This window comes from Hyperoodon ampullatus (genome assembly GCF_949752795.1).
Source record: "Hyperoodon ampullatus genome assembly, chromosome: 7".
Taxonomy (NCBI): Eukaryota; Metazoa; Chordata; class Mammalia; order Artiodactyla; family Ziphiidae; genus Hyperoodon; species Hyperoodon ampullatus.
Window position 1 is genome coordinate 58,259,547 of NC_136920.1, and position 25,500 is coordinate 58,285,046.

The 25,500-nt window shown below is 43.4% G+C and overlaps 1 protein-coding gene and 1 long non-coding RNA gene across 2 annotated transcripts in view; one reads left to right on the forward strand and one right to left on the reverse strand.

The window, feature by feature from the left end:
• Nucleotides 1–6,656: 6,656 nt before the first annotated feature.
• Nucleotides 6,657–25,500, reverse strand: part of LOC307055807 — an 82,381-nt gene continuing 63,537 nt past the window's right edge. Inside the window, exons 2-3 of the long non-coding RNA XR_013810984.1 lie at nt 14,000–14,075; nt 6,657–6,826 (exon numbers count right to left, since the gene is read on the reverse strand). This is a non-coding gene — a long non-coding RNA (uncharacterized lncRNA). The remainder of the gene's footprint in view (nt 6,827–13,999; nt 14,076–25,500) is intronic.
• On the forward strand, nt 15,710–17,355 carry LIPT2 (lipoyl(octanoyl) transferase 2; the record flags this gene model as incomplete). The annotated part of the gene is made up of 2 exons (XM_079707668.1): nt 15,710–16,157; nt 17,126–17,355. 2 exons carry the CDS (start codon nt 15,710–15,712, stop codon nt 17,353–17,355), a joined length of 678 nt encoding a protein of 225 aa, XP_079563794.1.

Genomic DNA, 25,500 nt, shown 5'->3' on the forward strand with positions numbered 1-25,500 from the left:
ATACAAAACAGAGTTATAGCTTATTAGCTAACAAAGCAGATAAAACAGAATTATTTTAAATAATTTAATTAGACAAAAAGAAGGCAGAAGAGCAAGAGGAAACAAAGAACAGATGGGTAAGTGGAATACTTAGAGCAAAGAATAATATAAGTACAAAGAGGATCACTTAATAATGATAAGGGAGTTAGTTCATCTAGAGGACATAACAATCCTAAACACTGACACCTAATAAAGTTTAAAAATATGAAGCAAAAATGGATATGCCTACAAAGAGAAATAAACCCACAATTGTAATTGGATTTCACTCTCTCTCTCTCTCTAAATAATTTTAAAAAGAATAGACAAAAGATCATTAAGGATATAGATTTAAACAATAATGTTAAACACCTAATTGATATTTGTAGTACATTGTATCCCGAACAGCAGAATATCCATTCAGTTCAAGTTCACATGGAATATTTGCCAAGATAGATTGCATTTGGGGCCATAAAACAAGTTTCAATAAATTTAAAACTAAACTATTGAGATCATAAAAAGAGTGTTCTCTGAATGCAGTGCAATTAAATTGAAAATCAATAATAGAAAGATCTCTGGAAAATCTCCCAAGTATTTGAAAACCAAATACACTTCTAAATAACCCATGGGTCAAAACAGAAGTCAAAAGGGAAGTGAGAATTTTTTTAAAATAAATTCATTTATTTTATTTATTTATTTTTGGCTGTGTTGGGTCTTCGTTGCTGTGCGCGGGCTTTCTCTAGTTGCGGTGAGTGGGGGCTACTCTTCGTTGCAGTGCGCGGGCTTCTCACTGCGGTGGCGTCTCTCGTTGTGGAGCACGGGCTCTAGGCACGTGGGCTTCAGTAGCTGTGGCACATGGGCTCAGTAGTTGTGGCTCACAGGCTTAGCTGCTCCACGGCATGTGGGATCTTCCAGGACCAGGGATCAAACCCATGTCCCCTGCATTGGCAGGCGGATTCTCAACCACTGCGCTACCAGGGAGGCCCTAGAAAGTATTTTGAACTGAATGAAAAGGAAAACACAAAATATCAAGATTTGTGGGATATCACTAAAGCAATACTTAGGGAGAACTGTATTATATATATATATATGTATATGTATATATATATATTAGAAAAAGAACAGAGGTCTCAAAAGAATTATGTCAGTTTCCCCCTAAAAGCAAGAAAAAGAAGAGCAAATTAAACCCAAAGAAAGTGAAAAAAATTAAGAGCAGAAATCAATGAAGTCAAAACCAGAAAAATAGAGGTCAACGAAATCAAAAGAAAGTTCTTTGAGATCAATAAAATTGATAAACCTCTAGACACACTGATGAGGAAAAAAGAAATATGACAAAATTACCAATATCAGGAATGAGACCTGTGACATCCTTATAGATTCTACAGATATTAAAAGGACAATAAAAGAATGAACAACTTTATGTCAACATATTCAACAACTTGGATGAAATGGACGATTTCCTTGAAGGCACAAACTGCCAAGCTTCACTCAAGAAGAAATAGACACTGAAAATACAACCTTATCTATAGTTTCAGAGAGCAGATTAGTAGTTGCCTGGGAATGGATGAAGGGATCAGATTGCCAAGGGGCATGAGGAAATTTTGGAAAGTGATGGAAATGTTCATTATTATGATGATGGTCTCAAAACAGATATGTCATATGTCAAAACTTATCAAATTATAAACTTTAAGTATGTGTAGTTTATTGTATGTCAATTATACCTCAACAAAGTGTTAAAGAATCAAAAGTGAAATGTACCAATTCTTCATGCCATATACTGCAGAAATTCAGATCCCTCCTCCACATCTCCAAGGGTTTGGAAAGGTGTCTTACCTTCTTCTCAGTCAGTCCAGGTTGTTGCGCTGCATTGTTTCAGCAGCTCTGCTGTATCCTGCTTCTGACCATTGTCCTTGGTCCTTCCTGTACTCTGTGGCTGATCCCCTTTGCCCTACGCTGGCCACTAACCCCCCTGCCCCACTGTCCTTTTTTCTCCCAAAGTGGCACTAACACATGGCTATTACTGAAGACTAAACAGGTGATGGAGAGTAATTACATCACAGGCAAGAAAGAAATCGAATGTCAAATATTGCTTCCCTAAAGGTTTATTATCCATCCCCTATCACAGTTTTTTCCCCCCACTGGCTGCATCTTTCTGTATGCTCTTTCTCCCTCTCTTCTCCTCTTTCTACTCTTAAACTTCTTACTTTCTAGTCTCTCAAGCTGTCCATGAACGATACCTAAACTCTCATTATTCTCTTACACAGTGCAATTTATATCTTTCTTTGTTTTGCCCTCCCCTTCCAGATCAGACCCTATCCAAGGGGTGTGGGAGAAAGACCCACTTTTCATATCCAAAAAGACTGATTATGGTATTTTTCTAAACAAATAAAATCTTTTCTCTACTGATGAATATGGTATTCCCTGGAAGGCAAACAAGGCTATGCCAAGTTTTGTTTTCAATATCCATTTTTTCCCCTTCTTGCTACAATTCACGAAGATATACTATGATAAATGTTATCACAGGAAATGCCCTGCTCCAAGAAACTTAACCTGGCCACAGGTCTCATATTGATTCTGTGGCTACAACTTTAGAAATCATCAAGTGTTGAAGCTAGGTAGGACTTCATCAAGCAGTCATTTCCCACAGACATTCCCCTACCCTCATTATACAGAGTGTGAGGCGCAGACAGTTCAAATGATTTGTCCAAATTAAACACTGTAGTCACAGGGCAGGGACTAGAGCCCAAGTGTCCTGGCTCAAGTCAATTCCATTCAGTATAACAAACACCAAGTGAGCCCCTGGGAGCCCAGCCAAGGGAAAGGAGTGGTGAGGGTTTTCTGGGAAGGGGCTCTGTGTGTACGTGACTTCACTAGGTCGGGGCTCAGAGCCAGAGAACATTTGATTGTTGCCAGACCCCAAATAATCTGTCCCCATCTCCCAACCCCAGCGGGTTGTCCTGGGTAAACTGACCCTGTATAATACAAAATTAGATTAAATTCCTGCAATCCATGAGGCCAAGCTAAAAGTATGAGCACACAGGAAGAGAACTTAACTCTGGCAAGAATTTTTTAAAGGCAGGCAGGATTTCCATTTGAACCTGGCAGGGTGTGATTTGGGCAATGGTCACAAGCAGACTCTTTGCATGTTTGAGAGTTAGGTGTGAACCCCAGTTCAGCCATTTGAGCAAATTCCCTTCACCTCTGTGAGCCTGTTTCTTGAACTATAAGACTGAGATAAACCATCTCCATGCAGACTTATTGGGAAGATTGAATTAAATAAAGGAGGAAACGTGTTTAGCATTAATGGTGACTATTAGAACAGCTATTACTGCATTCCAAGCACTTGCCCAATTAATCCTCACAATAGCCCTGAGAGGTAAAGTTTTATTAGGCTGACTGCTTTACAGATTAGGGACCTTAAGCTTGGAGAAGTTAAGGACTTTACCCAAATTGCTCAGGAAACACTGCAAAGGTATCAACCTCCGCAGCATGGCTGCAGCAGAAGGTACACGTTGGGGGCAGCGGAAAATGGTAAAGGAAATGTCAGATGTGCCTAATCCTGGAAGACACAGTTACATCCAAGAGGCCCTGTACACCTTTTCTTGGAACTACATGATAATATGTTGTGGTTCATCTTTTTGGAGGTCATTTTGGCCTTAGGTGGCAGCAGGAAAGACTCCCATTAGACTCAAATAAAATTCTTAAGGATGAGAATGTTCAGTAAGCAGCTAACAGAATGTTTTTCAAACTCAAGTGATGGATGGGCCCCTGTTTAAAACGCTCACAGAGGGCTTCCCTGGTGGCTCAGTGGTTGAGAGTCCGCCTGCCGATGCAGGGGACGCGGGTTTGTGCCCCGGTCCGGGAGGATCCCACATGCTGCGGAGCGGCTGGGCCCGTGAGCCATGGCCGCTGAGCCTGCGCGTCCGGAGCCTGTGCTCCGCAAACGGAGAGGCCACAACAGTGAGAGGCCCGCTTACCAAAAAAAAAAAAAAAAAAAACTCTCACAGACTCACCCCAAAGTTGACTTAAATTATTTTAATTTTAATACCACTTACATATTTATAAACGTAGCACTCAGTATATATATTCCTTGTGCTTATAGCTCTTCTACAACTCTAAACCAAGACACATGGAAAATAAAACTATAAAACCTACGAAATTCAAATAAACACTTCAATTTAATGTGACAGAAGATGTTGTTTTGATGAAATTAGACTGCTATTTGAAACCTGACCGTGACACACACGGTTCTTTTGAGTCTGGCACCCATCGCACTGTGTACTACAGCAGCTCCCATCATGCTTCCCTGGTCAAACTCCTGGAAAATCTTCATTGTGACAGCGCACCAAGACCCCATTTGACTTTCACTATGCACAGGAACATCATTTACACCACCTCCCTATTTTCCTGATCAGGCTACAATTAACATAGCACTATTGGGCACTAGAGCGATCACAAACACAAAGTGAATGCCAAAGTGGCAAGGCAGGCGGTGGTCTTTCAACCAGTTCAGAACATGTTTGTTTTAACTTGTCTGGATTATCACCAAAATGAAATATAACATTTAGAAGATCTCAGAGACACATCTCAGGCTCCTAAAAATACATCTATTGGCCTCAAGGGGTCTACAGACTCAGGTCTGAGAAACTCTGGTCTAATCATTTCCACAACTCTGGGATGTCTTTTCCTGAAGAGCTATAACGCAGAACATTGGTCTCCCGGGATTGGAATGACTGGGTCACACACGTGTGCGTATGCTAGTCTGCTGTTTCCCCCTTTATCTGCCTGGTGACCTTCTACTTCTCCCTTGAGCAGATTCTTCCTCTGGAAGCCCTTCCTGGCTTCTGCAAGCTGAGTGAGTCTGGCCCACTCTGCACTCCTACCATACCCTCCACAGTCAGTCCCCAGGCTCATAGCCCCTGGTGGTATAATCATTTATTTACCCTTTTGCTTTGCCCCACATCATCTCTTCTATCTCTTAGACTGAAAGCTCAGTCTGATCCATTTCTGGTCTTTACTTCCCTACCAGGGGCCAGGAACAGGGTATTTGCTCAGGTAGGAATATGAATGGATGAATGAATGAATGAATGAGTGGATGAATGAATGAATGAGTGGATGAATGAATGAGCTAGGCGAACTCTCTTCTAGCTCTGGGATATTCAGCTCCACCATTCAGCTCAGCATTTTTTCCTCTCTCCAACTGTTATCATTGTTCTCTTTAAGGACGTGAAAAAAGTATATTCTAGACCCATAGAATATTAGCGATAGACGTGCCCTACAACTGAAGTGCAGAGAGGGGAAATGATTTGCCCCAGGGCACCCAGCTAGGATATGAAAGCATCAGACCAGAGGCCATGTGCTCTGATTCCTATTTCAGTGTTTCTCCCAGGACATTATTTATTTATCATTTATTCATTGATTTATTTTTGGTTTGGGCTGCCATGGGGGAAAACCATATTACCTTGTGACCTCACCTCCCAGTGGCAGTGTTTTGGGAACAAACTGGATTCTCACGGTTCTCCCAACGGTGGCAGGGTGCCCATGTTAGGCAAGGTATTTTTTCCTAATGAAAAAGAAACAAACATAGCGTCAGACCTCATTTGTAATTTCCCCATAGCAGCCGGAATCTAGAAATATCTTTGTTTCCCTTCTCAGCTTATTATGCTGCCCTTGTCCTTGGTAAAGTGGAGCAAGAAGGTGGATTTGGAGGCTTAAAAAAAATCTGTACTCTTTTGTTTACGTACGTATTTACTTCCAAAAGCATTTATTTTTGCCACATAGGCCAATATGGACATCCTGCAATTCCCACCCGCCTTTCCTCCTTAATTTAGATATCTCACTTTTCTCCCACGGCCAAAAACACTAGTGTCATCCCTGACCTCCGGATACCCTCTTCCTTCCAGGCAGGGAGGCACCCCACCTCCTCATGCCTGGCCTTCCCAATGGGCCGTCCTGGCTTTGACCTCACAACCACCAGATCCGCGTTCAACGTTTAATCACTTCCTCCCTCCCTCCCGTCATGCACTCCCTCATCCTGCCTCTTGGCCGTGGCCCTGGAACCCAGGTGAAAAGAAATCCAGAAGGAAGGAAGAAAGAAGCTCAGACACACAGATCACCCACTGGGTACCTGAGACCATGCTCTTTGTGTGTGTCTGGCTTCTTTTACTCGGGATATTATTTATTTATTTATTTTTACTGTAAAGTATACATAACATAAAATGTATCATTTTAGCCATTTTTAAAAGTAACCAGTTCAGTGGCATTATTATTAATTTTTTTTGCGGTACACGGGCCTCTCACTGTTGTGGCCTCTCCTCTTGCGGAGCACAGGCTCCGGACCAGGCTCAGCGGCCATGGCTCACGGGCCCAGCCGCTCAGCGGCATGTGGGATCTTCCCGGGCCGGGGCACGAACCCGTGTCCCCTGCATCGGCAGGCGGACTCTCAACCACTGTGCCACCAGGGAAGCCGCCGGATTTATTCTTGATCAGCACATCCTATTTAGCGATTTGAGTAATTGCCCACAGGTTTCTTGTCTCCCTCACCCACCCCCACCCCCCGAAAGCAGGCAAGGACTATCTGTTCTGTTCTTGGCATTCTTACCTTGTACAGTGAAAGCACTTAGTAAGTATTGTTGGCCAAACAGACGAATGGATGTTTTTAAACTGAAGGGTGGCACAGATGGGTCTGCGTTTTTGAAAGGTCTCTGGCTGCAGTGTGGAAGGTGAAATAGGTGGAAACAGGCTAGAGGGAAGCAGCTGCCATCTATGCATGGGCTTAAGATCTCACTGGACCAACTTCCACTGTTGAGAGCTAGTGATTTAAAAAAAAAAAAAAGTGACTTAAAGGCTGAGACAGCGAGGGAGAAACCAAGAAGCAGAGGCTTTCTGCTTTATGTAATGGGAATCTGTATACGATTTTTGGAAAGTTTCCATTACTAAAAATGGACTTCAGAGCCCCTAGTGTAAAGGAAAGCACACAGGCTGGTAGTCAGAAGCCCTGAGCTCCAGTCATGTTTCTTTCCCTAAATGCCCTTCAGTAAGTCCGTAAGTCCCTGACTCCATCCAGGCAGAATTAGTGGCGCCCTCTTTTGTGTAGCTCCTGTCATGCTGTACTGCCACTGTCTATGGACATATTTGTCACTACTGTGCCAATTCATTTTCGTATCACTGGCCCCCATTGTGGGGTGGGGTAGGACAGTAACTATTCATTGAATGGATGGAGAGATGGGTGAATGGGTGGATGGATGGATGGATGGATGAATGATAAGTGGATAGGTGGTTGGACTGAACCACATACTAAGCCCATATGTTGGAGAAAGACTGGGGCTCAGTAAGCAGATACTCAGGGGAACCGCATACCCTTCTAATACCCAGCTTCTCAGTTTACTGCTTTTATTTATTTATTCAATAGACATTTTTACTGAGTACCTACTATGTGCCAAACTGAGATTTTTGCTATGGGGTGTTTAAAGAGGAATAAGACCGAGTGCTGGTTAAGGACAAGGATTCTGGACCCTGACTACCCAGATTTGAATCCTGTCTCTGACACTTACTAGCAGCCTAATGGTAAACAAATTACTCACTCTGTGCCTCTAGTTTTCATCTGTGAACTGAGGGAAAAATAGTACCTACTTCATGGTTGTTAAGATATTAAGCACATTGATGATTTTAAAGCTTTCAGAGTGCCTGACACATGGTAAGTACAACATAAGTATTAGCTTTACTCTGTATTCTCAGGTCACAGGTCAAGTGGGGGGGATGATGAACCCAACACACAGTAACCTGGGTAGACTATGTACTAGAAGAGGTACAATTTGTTGAGGGAAGGGGTAGGGGGGCATTGTGGAGGAGGCAGTCTTTGAGCTGAACCTTGTGGGTTGAGTTTAGATTTGATGCAGCATGCTATGGGATGCACACTTTTTCAGGTGATGGTAGCCAAATATCAGTCCTCCTGTCCAGAAAATTTGGGGTCACTAGGGACCTGAAGGCCACAGTGACCCAGTGTTTCCTTTTATGGTTGAGACCCCTGGTAAAAGGTCCCAGTTCAAGGACACACAGCTAGTTATTTATTTAACAAATCATTCATTCATTCTACAAATATTTACTAAGAACTTACTTTGTGCCAGGCTCTAGGCTAGGTGGGATCCAGGGATCCCACCTCATACATATTTACTTATAGACTGTAGGCACCCTGGGACAGGGCCTTAAGCAATCCAACCTCTGTTTTTCCCTCAGAGCCTGGAGCTATCTAAATGTTATGTTTATTTTTAAACAACAGCACTGCCATTGATGACTCACAGCGACTTTTGTAATCTGCTCTGAAACCCAGTCTGTCCAGCTATTTTGTCTCCTTCCTAATTTCTTGGCCCTGAGCCTCATTTTGATTGTTATTTCCTGTCCCCACTCCAGTTCTCACTTCCTCCTTCCCCACCTCTGTGGACTATTCCCCTACATAAGGATTAGTTGTGGACTAATCAACTACATAAGGATTAGTTGATATTTAATGTTTAAATGTCTGTACTCCGTTAGCCGCACAAACTGCATACGGAATCTGGGCACACACCCTTTGAGGGGCTACCTTCTTGTCTAGGGGGGCGCTGGAGCCGAGAGAGATCACACCCCCTCTGGGTTCCCTCTTTTGGTTAGTGGACTCATCATCCTCATAGACCTTGTATCCACTGGGCCTCACAGGCTCAGCATCTGATACTGACAAGATTTTCAAGGGCCTAGAGAAAAGTTTCAGACTACCTCCTCCCTTTTTTTTTTTTTTTTTTTTTTTACAGAATCCAGAATACCAAAAGAAAATGATAAAATCAAAATCAATAAATATTTAGACAAACGTCTACCAATGTAAATTTATATCAGCTTCATTAGCTGTTCAATTTAATTGTGATAGTGACTGCCACATATGCCCTCCCTCCTTTATTAATAGATCACCTGAATTTTAACCAGGCACAAGATCACCCAGCAAGATACACTTCCCAGCATCTCTTGAAGCCGGATGTGGTCATGTGACTAAATTCTGGACATGAGAAGTAGTGAGTACACTTGATACCTGCTACTTCTGGTTGTGCAGTGGATGGGGGCTCTTCATCTTTCCCGACTCACTGGCCAGGGTTATTGCATTGGACAACTCCAGGGGGCACATTTGCATTGCAGTCTATGAGAATGCTCCCTGCCATTGTGCAATGCAGCGGCCCTGCCCCTGGCTGAGATGCAGACCTTCAGGCAAGAGCTGGAGTTGGTATTCATAAACATTTGATTACATTTAAAAATAATTTGTAGGGAATTCCCTGGCGGTCCAGTGGTTAGGACTCCGCGCTTTCACTCCCGAGGGTGTGGGTTGGATCCCTGGTCAGGGAACTAAGATCCTGCAAGCCGCGTGGCACGGCCAAAAATAAAAAACAAACAACAAAACAAAACAAAATTTCTAAGTTTGATTTTCTCACTTTGCAAACATTCCATGTATGGGCTGTGACTGACAAGAAATCAAATCTTGTCATAATTTAAGTAGACATAGCAAATGATTCAAAGTAAAATTTAAAAAATCCTTTAAAATATTTTCAGCAAAGAAACAATATTTTACATGGGATATATAAACATTTTAATATAGGATAGGACCTAAAAAATATGTGTATGGAAGACCAATGAAGTTCTTAGAAAGGCCTTGATCATTTTCAGTCCCCCAAGCTAGAAATTTCAGAATCATTTTTGATATTTTCCTAGTAATTTATTCATTCAGGAAATAGTGAGCATTTACTTTCAGACAATATATATAGTGGAGGAGTATCAAGATTGTGGTCAGACATACCTAGGTTTGAGTCCTGGTTTTGCTACTTACTAGGTGTGTGACTTTGAGCAACCTCTGTAGGTCTCTACTTATCTGTAAAATGGGGGCAATAATAATGCCCATCTCTTATGTAATAAAGAATTTGACTGGCCTCTGTCCCTGATTACTGGGAAGGTGAATTTCAACCCTTGGAATTTCCAAAGTAATAGGAGTATCTTTGTTATCATGAGCTCTTTGGATCATAAATCTGAGTTTCTGCTAAGAGATGGGATGACTCAGTATGGGGGCTGGTCATCATAAAGACCAATGATGTGGTTAGAGGGTTGGGACTCTGAGCCAACCTGATCTCTAGGGACAAGGGGAAGAACTGGAGATTGAGTTCAAGCATGTGACCAATGCTTCAATCAATCATACCTTTGTAATGAAAATCCAATAAAAACTCTGGACACCATAGCCCAGTAGAGCTTCCTAGATGATGAATACATCAGTGTTCCTGGAGGGTGACATATCCTGATTCCATGAGGAGAGGTCATGAAAGCTCTACATACAGAACTCTCACAGACCCCACCCTGTGTCTCTTCATTTAACTGAAACTGATTTGTATCCTTTATAATAAAACTGTAATCATAAGTATAATGCTTTTCTGAGTTCTGTGAGTTGTTCCAGCAAATCATTGAACCCAAGGGGGTCACGGGAACCCCAGAAATTGTAGCCATTTGGTCAGAAATGCTGGTGGCTGGGGAACCCTCGAAAGTGCAACTGGCATCTGAAGTGAGGACAGTCTTGTTGGGAAGTATGCTCTTTTTTTAAAATTAATTAATTATTTATTTAGTTATTTTTGGCTGCTTTGGGTCTTTGTTGCTGTGCATGGGCTTTCTCTAGTTGCCGAGAGCGGGGGCTACTCTTCGTTGTGGTGCACGGGCTTCTCATTGCGGTGGCTTCTCTTGCTGTGGAGCACAGCCTCTACACAAGCGGGCTTCAGTAGTTGTGGCATGTGGGCTCTAGAGCACAGGCTCAGTAGTTGTGGCGCACGGGCTTAGTTGTGCCTCAGCATGTAGGATCTTCCCAGACCAGGGCTCAAACCTGTGTCCCCTGTATTGGCAGGTGGATTCTTAACCACTGCGCCATCAGAGAAGTCCCGGGAAGTATGCTCTTGAACCTGTGGAGTCTGCTGCTAACTCTGGGTGGTTAGCATTGGAATTAAATTGTATTTCAGTATATCAGCTGCTAGTGTCAGAATACTGCCTCATAGGGTTGTACAGGATCAAATAAGAAAATATATGCAAGGCACTTAGCAATAATAATGATGATTACCCTTTAGGGCTGGAAGGATTAAATAAGATAAACTGCATGAAGCACTTAGCATAGTCATAGTACTTGAGACTCCTGTGAGCCGCACCCTACGCTACTCATGGAAGATAGTTTGTCCATTTAATTGCTGAGCAGTATTCCATTGTATGAATATATCACGGTATATCAGTTCTCTTACTGATAGGCACCTGGGCTGTTTCCAATTTGGAAGTATTGTAAATAAAGTTGCAGTGGACTTTGTTGTACAAATCTTTTTGTGGTATAAATGTTTCCATTTATCATGGATAAATTCTTAGGATTAAAACTGGGTCATAGGATAGGTGTATATTTAATATCATGAAAAATGCCAGTCCTTTGTCAAAAGTGTTTATGCCATTTAACACTACAAACAGCAATATGTGAGAGTTCTGGTTGCTCTGCAACCTTGCCAACACTTGATGTATTCAGTCTTCTTAATTTTTAGCCATTCTTGTGATTGTGTAATGACATTTCATTGTGGTTTTAATTTACATTTCCATATGATTAATGATATTAAGCACAGGAAGATGGGAAAAAGAAAACAGAAATAATAAACAGAGAGATCAAACAAAAACAAAAAAAGGTTCAGGCTTCAGCCTTAATATATCAATAATTACCTTAACCTAAATGGTCTAAATACACTAATTAAAAGACAGAGGGGCTTCCCCTGGTGGCGCAGTGGTTGGGAGTCTGCCTGCCGATGCAGGGGACACGGGTTCATGCCCCGGTCCGGGAGGATCCCACATGCTGTGGAGCGGCTGGGCCCGTGAGCCATGGCCGCTGAGCCTGCGCGTCTGGAGCCTGTGCTCTGCAACGGGAGAGGCCACAACAGTGAGAGGCCCGCATACCGCAAAAAAAAAAAAAAAAAAAAAAAGACAATCAATTAGAAAATGGGCATAAAGCATGAACAGATATTTCATTAAAGAGGATATACAGATGGAAAACAAGCACATGATAAGATGTTCAACACCATTAGCCTTTAGGGAAATACAAATTAAAATCACAATGAAATACCACTATACACCTATCAGAATGTCTAAAATAAAAAATAGTGGTAATGCACATGTTGGCAAGGATGCAGAGAAACTACATCATTCATATATATATTGCTGGTGAGAATGTAAAATGGTACAGCTACTCTGGAGAGCAGTTTGGCAGTTTCTTGAAAAACTAAACATGCAGCTACCATGTGATCCAGTAATTACACTCTTGGGCACTTATTCCAGAGAAATGAAAACTTATGTTCACATTAAAAACTTTTACATGAATATTTGTAGCAGCTTTATTCAGAATATCTGAAAACTGGAAATAACCTAGTTATTCTTCAATGGATGAGTGGTAAAACAAGCTATGGTACATCCATATCATGGAATACTACTCATCAATAAAAAGAAATGAATATTGATACATGCAACAACCCAGATGAGTCTCTAGAAAATTATGCTGAGTGGAAAAAAAAAGCCAGTTCCCAAAGTTTACATACCGTACGATGCTATTTATATAACACAGATAATTGTTTTGTTTTTTGTTTTTTGTTGTTGTTGTTTTTCCTTTTTTTTTATTTTTATTAGTTTCTGCTTTATAACAAAGTGAATCAGTCATACATATACATCTGTTCCCACATCCCCTCCCTCATGCATCTCCCTCCCTCCCACCCTCCCCATCCCACCCCTCCAGGCGGTCACAAAGCACCGAGCTGATCTCCCTGTGCTCTGCGGCTGCTTCCCACTATCTATCTACCTTACGTTTGGTAGTGTATATATGTCCATGCCTCTCTTTCCCTTTGTCACAGCTTACCCTTCCCCTTCCCCATATCCTCAAGTCCATTCTCTAGTAGGTCTGTGTCTTTATTCCCGTTTTACCCCTAGGTTCTTCATGACATTTTTTTTTTTTTAATTCCATATATATGTGTTAGCATACGGTATTTGTCTTTCTCTTTCTGACTTACTTCACTCTGTATGACAGACTCTAGGTCTATCCACCTCATTACAAATAGCTCAGTTTCGTTTCTTTTTATGGCTGAGTAATATTCCATTGTATATATGTGCCACATCTTCTTTATCCATTCATCCGATGATGGACACTTAGGTTGTTTCCAGCTCCGGGCTATTGTGAATAGAGCTGCAATGAACATTTTGGTACATGTCTCTTTTTGAATTATGGTTTTCTCAGGGTATATGCCTAGTAGTGGGATTGCTGGGTCATATGGTAGTTCTATTTTTAGTTTTTTAAGGAACCTCCATACTGTTCTCCATAGTGGCTGTACCAATTCACATTCCCACCAGCAGTGCAAGAGTGTTCCCTTTTCTCCACACCCTCTCCAGCATTTATTGTTTCTAGATTTCTTGATGATGGCCATTCTGACTGGTGTGAGATGATATCTCATTGTAGTTTTGATTTGCATTTCTCTAATGATTAATGATGTTGAGCATTCTTTCATGTGTTTGTTGGCAGTCTGTATATCTTCTTTGGAGAAATGCCTATTTAAGTCTTCTGCCCATTTTTGGATTGGGTTGTTTGTTTTTTTGCTATTGAGCTGCATGAGCTGTTTATAAATTTTGGAGATTAATCCTTTGTCAGTTGCTTCATTTGCAAATATTTTCTCCCATTCATAACACAGATAATTGTTTGCTGGGAGTTAAGTAGTGGTGTAGATATAAGAGAGCAACATAAGAGATCCTCATGGTGATCGAAATGTTCTGTATCTTGACTGTATCGATGTCCATATCTCAACCGTGACATTGGCAAGACATTACCTTTGAGGGAATCTGGGTAAAGGGTACACAGGATCTCTCTGTATTATTCTTTACAATTGCATGTGAGTCTACCATTTTCTCAAAATAAAAAATTTAATTAAAATATTACCTGTGTGGTTTCTCTGTCATCTAAATCTTGATTGATGCAATACACTTCATCAGATTGGAGAATTTCTCTTCTCTTCCTAGTTTGGTGAGAATTTTAGTTAGAGTAGGTGTTGATTTTTACCAACTGCTTTTTATGCATTTATTGAAAATAATCTCATGGTTTTTGTCCTTTTTGGTGAAAATTATATTGTTTGACTTTAGAATGTTAAGCCAATTTTGCATTCCTGGGATAAGCAATACTTTATTGCTGGATAAATTTGCTAATATTTGCTTAGGATTTTATGTCTACATTTATGAAATGTCTTTCAGGTACCTATGGGAGTGATCAATGTTATTAGTCTCTAAAATGAAAAAAAGACCTGAGCAAAAGTAATAAAATATTAAAATTTGATAAGCCTGGATGGTGGGTAAACGGTAATTTGTTACATTATTCTCTATACGTCTCTGCTTTCTTCTTTTCAATTAAACAATCCTTGGTTGCAGCTTAGAAGACACATTCAGAGGATAGATTGAGGACAGAAAAACTGGGTTCTGTGTGCTATTAGGAATACAGGGGTAGGATAGTCTTGTGTAACCTCTTCACATAGCAATGGGCCAAACACATAGTTGGTACTCAGTAAAAGTTTATTAAATGAATTTAATTTGTTTAAATCACACTCCAATACAACATAATGGATGCTGTGATCCAGATCCATCCTCAGGATCTAGTCAGTCATTCCCCCAGCTTCTGGGAGTAGGTTGCTCATGACTCAATTTCTCTCTGGGAATTGCCCTCCTCCAAAGGAAACAGCCTTGCCAAAAGTTACAGGACCTGGGGCTTCCCTGGTGGCGCAGTGGTTGAGAGTCCGCCTGCCGATGCAGGGGACACGGGTTCGTGCCCCAGTCCGGGAAGATCCCACATGTGGCAGAGCGGCTGGGCCCGTGAGCCATGGCCGCTGAGCCTGCGCGTCCGGAGCCTGTGCTCCGCAACAGGAGAGGACACAACAGTGAGAGGCCCGCGTACCGCAAAAAAAAAAAAAAAAAAAGTTACAGGACCTGTCCACATACAGCCTCCATCACTGGTCAATGCAAGGACATAAATTTCTGGCCCCCTTCTTTAATTTGGAATAATTCTGAAAGGTCATCCCAGGCTCAGAGCATTCTTTGGGATTGGCTGAGGCTTCTGCTTAGATAGTTTCACAATTCAACCTCTCCTCCTGCCTAATCCTGCTTCCATCACTACCTTACAGGCTTGGCCTTGAAAGTACCTTCACCCCATCCCCACCCCAATAAAGCTTCTGCATGTTAATCTCCCTCTTCCTCGGGGAACTCCACTCAGGACACGTATTACCCTATTTTACTTTTCTTTTCATAGCAGTTATCAATATTTGAAATAACCTTATTTATTTAATGCTTTAATACTTGCTTATTGCCTGCTGTAAGAATGTAAGCTTCCCAGGACACAGACCTTTTTCTTTTTCCATACAATGTACACTACTGTATCAAGCACCTAGGGCAGCGCCTGCAGAACACAAGCAGGCCCTAAATACTGGTTGTTGGAATGAACGAATGAAAAGAGACACACCTCGCCCTAGGTATTGTCGTCTCTCAACAGCCAGTAACAAGCATTTGGGGGCGGAGACTCCGGACAAGTCCCCGAGTCCCCGCCCCTCCCAGCACGCCCCCAGGCCCAGGCAGGAGGCGGGGCCCCGCAGACGCCGCGGCCCGCGCAATGCGGCAACCGGCGGTACGGCTGCTGCGGCTGAGTCAGGTGCCGTATGCTGAGCTGCTGGCGCTGCAGGAGCGCTGGCTGCGGCGGCTGCAGGCCGAGCCAGGGACCGAGGCGGGCGCGCTCCTGCTCTGCGAGCCCGCGAGGCCCGTGTACACCGCCGGGCTGCGCGGCGGCCTGACGTCCGAGGAGGCGACGCGGCTGCGGGCCTTGGGTGCCGAGGTGCGCGCCACTGGCCGCGGCGGCCTAGCCACCTTCCACGGCCCGGGCCAGCTGCTCTGCCACCCCGTACTCGACCTGCGACCCCTTGGCCTACGCCTGCGCGCCCACGTGGCGGCGCTGGAGGCGTGCGCCGTGCGCCTGTGCGAGCTCCAGGGCCTACCAGGAGCCCGCGCGCGGCCCCCACCCTACACCGGCGTCTGGCTGGGCGAGCGCAAGATCTGCGCAATCGGTGAGCGCCTCGGGGCGGGGCCTGGCGGGGCCGGACCAATGGTGGTGAGGGCAGAGCTCCGGCTGGGAGGAGGTGTATCTAGCGCGGGCTTTGAATTAGAACTAGTCCTGGATGTAATGTATCTTTCTTCCTCTGAATGATTTTCCCCCCTTTTTTAAAAAAAATTGTGGTAAAATACACATAATATAAAATGTACCATCTTAACCATTTTAAAGTGTACAGTTCAGTAGTGTTAAGTGCTTCCACATTGTTATGCAACCAGTCTCCAGAACTCTTTTCATCTCTCAAAATTTAAACTCCACTTTTAAACAACTCCCCATTTCACCTTCCCCCTAGCCCCTGACAACCTCCATTCTACTTTTATATGTATGAATTTGACTTCTCTAGGTAACTCATTTAAGTGGAATCATACAGTAGTTGTCTTTTTGTGACTGGATTATTTCACTTAGCATAATGTTCTCAAGGTTCATCTATGTTGTAGTGTGTGTCAGGATTTTCTTCCTTTTTAAGGCTTAATTAATATCTCATTACATGTAAAAACAAATAAACAACAAACAAAACAAAGTTTTTAACCCTCTTCACTGAAATATTCAGAACCAGAAGGGCCAACTCGTTCAACACTCATTTTTACCAGTGGAGACACACGGGAAGTGAATTGCCAGGGTACTTCACAGTATCAGGACAATAAGGGTGAAATAGTGTTTTCGAACTTTTTTTTAAGCAACGGAGGAATCCTTTTGTTAAAGGACATTTTCTGTAATCTCCATAATAAGTGCAGCTACTGTGGAGCAACACACCTCTCCTCCCATTTTGTCCCCCTCCCCTGATCTGTGCACAGCCCCTTGGGTGCTCTAGAAACGAAGTTGGAAAGTCAGTGGTCTAGTACAGTTTCCTCATCACACTGAGGGGGATCATGAAGCCTGGGGAGGGAGGGTACCTATTCTAAGACCCATTGGTTTGCCTTGCAGGAGTCCGCTGTGGAAAGCACATTACATCTCACGGCCTGGCGCTGAACTGTTCTACGGACCTTACGTGGTTTGAGCACATTGTGCCCTGTGGGCTGGTTGGGACAGGTGTCACTTCCCTGAGTAAGGAGCTCCAGAGGCATGTCACTGTGGATGAAGTAATACCACGTTTCCTTGAGGCCTTTAAAGAGACCTACAAGTGCACATTGATCTCAGAGGACAGCCCCAGCTGAAGGGCATTTATATTATCACAGCCTGGAGGTCCTGCCTTGGAAAGCACCACACCTGACTTGGAGTCACTGAAACCCAGATTCTAGACCCAGCCCTGTCATTCACACGCCATGAGACTATGGGCAAATCATGAGCTCTGAGCCATTGGTTCCATATGTATCCTGGTTTATTTATATCTTCCCCACCTACCTCAGATATAGATGTGAAAACATTATGAAAAGCATGTTGTATAAATATAAGGCATTAGCACTACTGTTGACACCATTTTCTCAGCTTAGAAAAACTCAGAGTGTCATTTCTCAAATATTTATTATTTCCTCAATACTGTATTTAACTGGGGAAGCCTAGGCTCCAGTTCCTTTGATTTTTGTAAGAATCATTTCTCTGGATCATCCAGGTGAAGGTGATGTGATGTGGTGCTTTTTCATTCTCAAGAGACCTGGGTACTTTCTGCAATAAAAGGGAAAGGGAAAGGTGTCTTTAAAGAATAAAATGGGATTATGTGTTCCTGGGTTGGATTCCTCAAGCCTGATAGCTATTTTTAGTTAGGTAACCTGAGCTAGGCCAGAGGCTAGGGGAAAGAGAAGAATAATTTCTCACACTGTACAAATGCCAAAGATAGAAGTAAGTTTTTCTTATATGAGATCTCTGTTTGTAAGGTTCTATAGTAATTATCTATTGCTGTGTAACAAATCACCCCAAAACTTAATGACTTAAAAGAATAAACATTTATTATCTCGTATATTGTGGGTCAGGAATTCGGGAGAAGCTTAGTTGGGTGGTTCTGGTCAGGGTCTCTCAGGTGCAATCAAGATGTCAGCTGGGGCAGCTCTCATCTGAAGGTTTGACTGGGGCTGGAGAATCAGCTTCCAAGATGATTCACTCACATGCTTGGTTGGTAGTAGTTGTTAAAAGGAGGCCTTAATTCCTCACTTTAGTTCCTCATCATTCCACAGGGCTGCTTGAATGTTCTCATGACCTGGCAACTGGCTTCCCCCAGAGCAAGTGATGCCAGAAAGAGACAAGGTGGAAGCCACAATGTCTTTTATGACCCAGCATTGGAAGTCACACAGTCATTTCTGCAGTCTCTTAATATGTGAGCCCTATTCAGTATGGAAGGGACTGCACGAGGGTGATAGGAGGTGAGGATCATTAAGGGCCATCTTGGAGACTGACTACCACAGGCAGTTAGAGTAGAAAGAGCCTTGAATGAGAAGTCAGGCAACTCTAGTTCCAGTCCTGGCTCTGTGGAACAGTAACCGACAACATTCAAGATGGTGGTTGCTTCCTGAGGGACTGCAATGAGCAGAGCTCCCTGCTGCTGATGGACATGTGGTGGAGTTCAGCCACCAAGATGTGAGGGTTGTTCATTACCACAGCATAACTAGCCTATGCTGACGGATAAAATATGTTTATATTAATTAGGACTCTTGTATTTGCAAGTGTAGAAACCCAACTCAAACTAAAGCAAAAACAAACAAGCAAACCCCACAATGGGAGGGTTATTGGAAAAGGTACTGAGGGGGGTCTCATAAAATCCAAGGGTGGGGCTGCAGCTGGGCTCCAGAACAGAGCATGTAGCCCTTTAGGAACCCACATGGTCTTTTCTCTCCTGTTCTCTGCCGTGATTCTTGGTGTGTTTGCTTCATTCTATCTTACTTCAGTCCAGCTTTCTCTGTTTCCCAGGCCATGTAGTGGAAGATGGCTACTGCTGCTGTTATCCATGAATGTTGGAGGACAGTCAAGGAAAATCCCCAGGTTTCTGGCTTGAGCAAGTGGGTGGATGCTAGAGGTATTGCTGGGATAGAGAACTCCGGATAATGACCAAGTTTGGAGAGAATGATAATGAGTTCAGTTTTAGGTAAATCAGGTTTGAGATACTTGTGGAAGATGTAGGTGGAGAGGACCAGTTGGGTGTTTGGATCTGGAGCATGGCTGTGATGAGCGATGGTTTAGGTCTGGGAGCCCAAAGAGAAGGGGAGGGCAGAGGACTGATAAATGTGAGGCACGGGCCAAGGAGGAGCAGGCCAAGGAGACTGAGAAGCAGTCTAGGCAGAGACATAGTGTGGGACCCAGAATGAGACAACACGACGATCTCATTCACTCTTCTGGCAGCACAGCAAGATAGGTAGGCTTATTTTATGGATGAAAAAACTGAGGCTTGGGAGGCTAAGTGACTTATTTGAGGTCATGCACTTAGTTAGGGGCAGAGTCAGTCCCTGGCTCCTAATCTGGGCTCTTTTCCACTCTTCCACAGCTGCCTCTGAAGAGTGAGCAGGGCAGGTATCCTGGAGGAGACATGCCTCCAAGAACAGGTGGGTCGACAGCTGAGGAGGACACAGGGCAGAAGGCCAGAGTTAGGCTGAGGCCGGACGTGTGGAATTGGCTCAGGCCACTGCTGTGGGTTCCTGACTCTCCTTCCTTTCTGGACAGAGCCCACCTACGCTTTCCCACTGGGGCCCTTCCTCAAGGAAGGAAGCTGAGTGTACGAAGGAGGATAGTTAACACGCTGGCTTTTCCACCTCCAGAAAGCCTCTTCTTGTTTATGAGAAGTCTTTTCCTCATAAATAAACAAATTGTCCAAGGTCTGGTGAATGAGTGCTAAGTGTGAGGACGTGACCAACTGCAGTGACTGGCCCAGCATCTTGTTCCTCAACAAGGCTGGCAGGAAACCAAACAGAACCTGCTCTGGCAGTGTGACCAGGTACACCTCGCTTCATGAAAAAAGCCTCTGACTGAAAACCTTCATGGAAATCAGATATTTGCAATCAAAATCTAATTTTTTCACTAAATCATAATTTACCTTACCTATTATCATACCATATTATAATAACTATAAAGTTTTAACAAACAACAAAACTTGCACTCCCACCTAAAAAAAATTCATTTGTGTGTTTCCAGCACTTGATTATGAGCAGACATCTTTTATTATTCTATTCTGTTTTATAATTCTATTATGAATTATTATGTGGATAAAATGTATACTATTTTAAACCATAGTATTACAAAGATTTTCCCACATTGCTAGATAGTCTTTATATTTTTAACATCTTAATCTTGATTTTTGTTTGTTTGTTTGTTTGTTTTTTTCGGTACGTGGGCCTCTCACTGCTGTGGCCTCTCCCGTTGTGGAGCACAGGCTCCAGACGCACAGGCCCAGCGGCCATGGCTCACGGGCCCAGCTGCTCCGTGGCACGTGGGATCCTCCCGGACCGGGGCACGAACCCTTGTCCCCTGCATCGGCAGGCGGACTCTCAACCACTGCGCCACCAGGGAAGCCCTTAATCTTGTTTTTTTCTTTTAAAACTTAGATCTTTTAAAAAAATATAGGCAATGCATATACATGGAAAAAAATTTAAAAGGTACAAAATGCTACCATTGAAATGTAAGGCTTATTCCTATCCCTTTCCCCTGTAAACCCAGTCCCTTTCCTGGAGGCCTAAATGATGGTAAATGTCTTATTTATATTCTTCATAGATATTATATATATATATATATAAGCATACATGCTTATATGTGTACATTCTTTTTCATATAGTAGCATACTATACAAACATCCCTGCACTTTGTAAGATTGTTTCAGGTCAGTATATAAAGAACATCTCATTTTTAAAAACGGCTATGGAATCATCCTCATTTTTCGAAACAGCTGTGGAGTGTTCCATTCAGTGGATTTACCATGACTTATTTAGCTAGCCCCCTATGGAGGATGTTTAGGTTATTACTAATCTTTTTCTTTTACAAATAGGGCTGCAATGATGATCCCTGTATAAATGTGCATGTGTGTCTGTGTCTGCATATTGTATCACACATGGTGAGCACAGAGTTTGCGTTTCTAGAAGTGATTTTCTGAGTCAAAGGATATGTGCATTTTTATTTTAATAGATGTTGTCATATTGCCTTTCATAAAACATACCGATTTATATTCCTATCGGCAATGCACAATGCCTGAATTTTAAATGTTGTAGCATCTTAGATTTTTCTTCATCTTTAAAGCTTTTTATTATAAAATCTTTCAAACATACAACAAACCCCATGAACCCCATGTACCCATCACGCAGGTAAAACAATCAACTCATGGCCATTCTTAGTTTATCTAAACCAGTGCCCATTTCCTGCCTCCTCCCTGGATTGTTGTGAAGCAAATCACAGGTACCATATTATTTCATGCATAAATATTTCAGTATGTATTCCCAAAAGATAAGGACTCTTTAAAAAAAAACATAACCACAGTATATCATTAACATATAAATACTTATTCAATATCAACAAATATTCAGTTAATATTCAGATTTCTTTCTTTCTCCCTCCTCCCCCGCTCCCTCCCTCCCTCCGTCCCTCCTTCCTTCCTGTAGTTGGTTTGTTCAAACCAGGATTCAAACAAGGTCTACACACTGAATTTGGTTCATATGTCTCATAAATGTCTCTTTTCACCTATGGTTCCCCCGCCATCTTTTTTATCTTTTTCTCCTGTGTTTCCTGAAGGTTAAAAAGTAGATTCTGACAATTGACATGATTCAGGTATGATTTTTTTTAGCACATCTGCTTTGTAGGTGATGGTGTGTTCTTACATCAAGTAGCATGTAGTATCTGTTTTTTTTTTTTTTTTTTTTTTTTTTTTTTTTTTTTTTTTTTTTGCGGTAGGCGGGCCTCTCACTGTTGTGGCCTCTCCCCTTGCGGAGCACAGGCTCCGGAGCACAGGCTCAGTGGCCATGGCTCACGGGCCCAGCCGCTCCGCGGCATGTGGGATCTTCCCAGACCGGGGCACGAACCCGTGTCCCCTGCATCGGCAGGCGGACTCTCAACCACTGCGCCACCAGGGAAGCCCGTAGTATCTGTTTTGGGGTTTTATTTTTTCCTCTTTTTTTTTTTGTGATGACTATGCCCTAGATTCATTATTTTATTAGGGGTTTGAAAGATGTGATACTCAGATTCTATCATTCCTTCTTCACTTACCAGCTGGAATACGTCTGTAGACCTGGCAGGCTGAGTGCAAAAGAACTCAACATGTCCGGTAGCATTAGTGTTATTAGCATTTTATTAGTTTTTTAGTTTTGTTCATTTTCATTAAAATTTGTATTGAATAAATACTATGTAAAAGATTTGCTTTTACAGTTGCATTGGAGTTTAAACTGAGTTTAAATTTGAACATATTTAGATTATCAGCACTGAGTACCTCAATGATTTTTTTCCTTTAAAAGGGGTTCATACATCATTCAAGTTCAAGAGACACTGGTATAAGGCTATAGTGTTACATTTTTTCAATTTACCTAAACTGTGAGCTTTTCTAAGCCAGAGACTGTTTCTTGGTTTTGTTTGTTTGTATCCTAGCATGTGAAAGGAAACAGTGGTTCAATGACTGTTAGGAGGAATTCCCTGTAGCCTCTACTTTGGTCCTTTTGTTGACAGACATCAGTATCCAGTCTGTGAAGTGGTCATCCCAGCCCTGCTCACACAGCTCCAGATGTGGAGCATTCTTCATAATTCTGATTGTTAGAAAGTTGTTCCTCATCCCAAACTGAAACCTGCCCTCAACAGTGTCATAATTCTGCCCTCCTGCAAGTCCTCCTCTGAGAGGTCTTCCCTCGCCACACCGTGCATCCCCCTCGGGTGGCAGTGGCCCCTATGATGTAGTTACTTATTTCCATGTCTGACCCCGTCCAGGCTGTGAGCTCCCCAGGCAGGGACTATAGCTGTATCACCCATGGCCCTCTCAGGACCAGCCCAGGGCCTCACACAGAGGTGCCCAGAAATGGCCTGTTGAGTCAGCAAATGAATTCTATCCTAGGAGCAGGCTCTTCTTCAAGTTAAACTTTCCTGATTCTTCTGTTCTTCATAAAATGTGGCTTCCAGACTCTGCCCCCACTGCCCTCATCTCAACAGGTTCCAATTGGCTAACATGGCCTTAACCTGTATTGCTTGAAGATAACATGCCTGGTGTGGTCCAGCCAGTGTTGGGGAAGCTAGTGAAATAGTCCAGGCTTCAGAGGCAACAATAGGCCTTTGACTAAAAAAGACGCTGGAAGAGCTACATGCCGAACTGCTAGACTACATGCAGGTCAGCAGAAACGGTGCTAGCAAATCTTGGGAATCTGGCCAGTTCTCGGGGATCAGCGAACATTCTGAGACTTACAACTAAAGTATCAAAGCATTTGCAATAACAGCCAGAGCTGCATATCTTCATGCAAGCTGATGATCATCAGTTTGCAGCTTGGCGTTAAAAGCAGGACTCCTTTGGGCGGCACTCTGCAGTCTCACCCGTGGGGTGAACACACCGCCTGGGACCTTCCCAACTGGGACTCCAGATTGCTGTGCAAGGGACTTCCCAGCTGCTGCTTGGATCTGGAAGTAGGTGTCGGCCCAATTCGGTGATGTATGCTCTGTTATATACTCTGTTAATATTCTTATTCCTTTCCTTTTAATGGTTGTATATTGAAATTAAGTTAAATCACCTTCTATTAAAGATTTGATTGAAGCTGTTTATTTGCGTGAGACGAGTGGTTATTTTGCCAGCGAATCCAACGAACCTTAAAACCAAAAGCAGACTTTTGGCAAAACAGCCAGTGCAAGGTGTGTCAGCCTGTGCTGGGCCCTGGGAACACAGAGATGGGTCAGACTTGGTCCCTGTCTTCAGGGAGCTCACAGCTTGGTGGAGGAGACACACCAGTAAAAACTGTTCACAGTAACCTGTTATAAGTACCATGAGAGAAGTCTGTATAGGTACTATGGGAACACAGAAGTGACTAATCTTAAAAGGGAAGAGGGGCAGAAAAGGCTCAAGTGACTTCTAAGTTGTAAGAAAGAGAAAACCTGGCTCAAACGCAATGAAAAGCAGTATCTTAGATCTCGTAACTAAGAAGTCTGGGGATAGACTTTAGGCACAGATTGATCCAGGAGCAGGCAACATCTCAGGGTGAGTTAGCCAGCCCCAGGAGGAAGGGTGTTCCAGGCAGAGAGAGCAGCATAGGCGAAGGCCTGGAGGTGAAAGAGAGCAGGTGGGTATTGGAAGAACAGCAGATTGTCCTCCTACCCCTTTCTAGGGCGAACAGCCTGGGCTCACAGCCTCCTCCCACATTCCTTACTTCTCCTGCTCCTCCCTACCACCCCTTGCCCGGAGCAGCCTGAAAATGAATGCGGAGGACCTCACCCATCTGACTGACTTGCCACTGCCTCTGCTTGATCCTCCCATCTGCCCCTCTGTATGCTCACCACCCTTCTCCACCCACCATGGGACTCCTTGCTCTTGAGCTTCCATCTGGATTGGTACAAAAAGAGTCAGCAGTAGAAGACCATAGGGTGGGAGGGGAGGGAGTGGAGGGAAAGGAAGGGATTCATTTCCCAGCTCTGTCTCTGCTAGGTCAGCATGGGTTGGTTGCAGTCTCTACATGAAGTCACAGTCCCAGCCTGGCTGCCCTCCTTGGGCTCCAATAAACCCATCCCACCCTTGCCCTCCAAGCCTGGCAATGCTTTCCCTCCTCACTGTTGCTAGCCAGACATGCTGCACCATTCCTTGTCAGTTTCCTAAACTCTCCTTCATGCTCTCTTCAAAGTATCTAGTTTCAGGGTGCCATCTGTTTCCTGCCAGAACCCTGACTGATATGACCCTGATTTGCAGTCAGAGGCTGGACTGGGGACATGCTATGCCTTGTGAGATGCTGGGTGCCTTCAAGGAGTTTTTGTTGTTCAGCTCAGCTCAGCTGAATTCCACCACACTCACCCCTCTCCAGCCCAACCCACGTGGGCCCAGGGCTGTTCTAAGCACTTTACAGGCATTATTTAATCATCACAGTAAATAACAAACCCACAAGGTTGTATTGCTGACTGTATTCTGAGAAGAGGAAACCGGCTCAGATGAAGATTTGCCCAAGTTCATATAGTTAGTTAGAGGCAGATCCATGATTTGAACTCAAGTCTGGACTCCAAAGGCTGTACATTAAACAGCACTCCTGTTGACTCCCACTCTGCCCTCCACACAGGAAGGTGAAAGGACCAAAGGAGACAATGAGTGTGAAAGTGCTTTTGAGACCCTGAAGAGCCAACACACCTGGTTGGCCTGAGAGCTGTGGTGTGTCCTGTTGCTCCCCAGGGTCAGGCTGAGTCTTTGACAGGCACTCAAGAAGGTCAGGGCTGGCAGAGGCCCCAGAGAT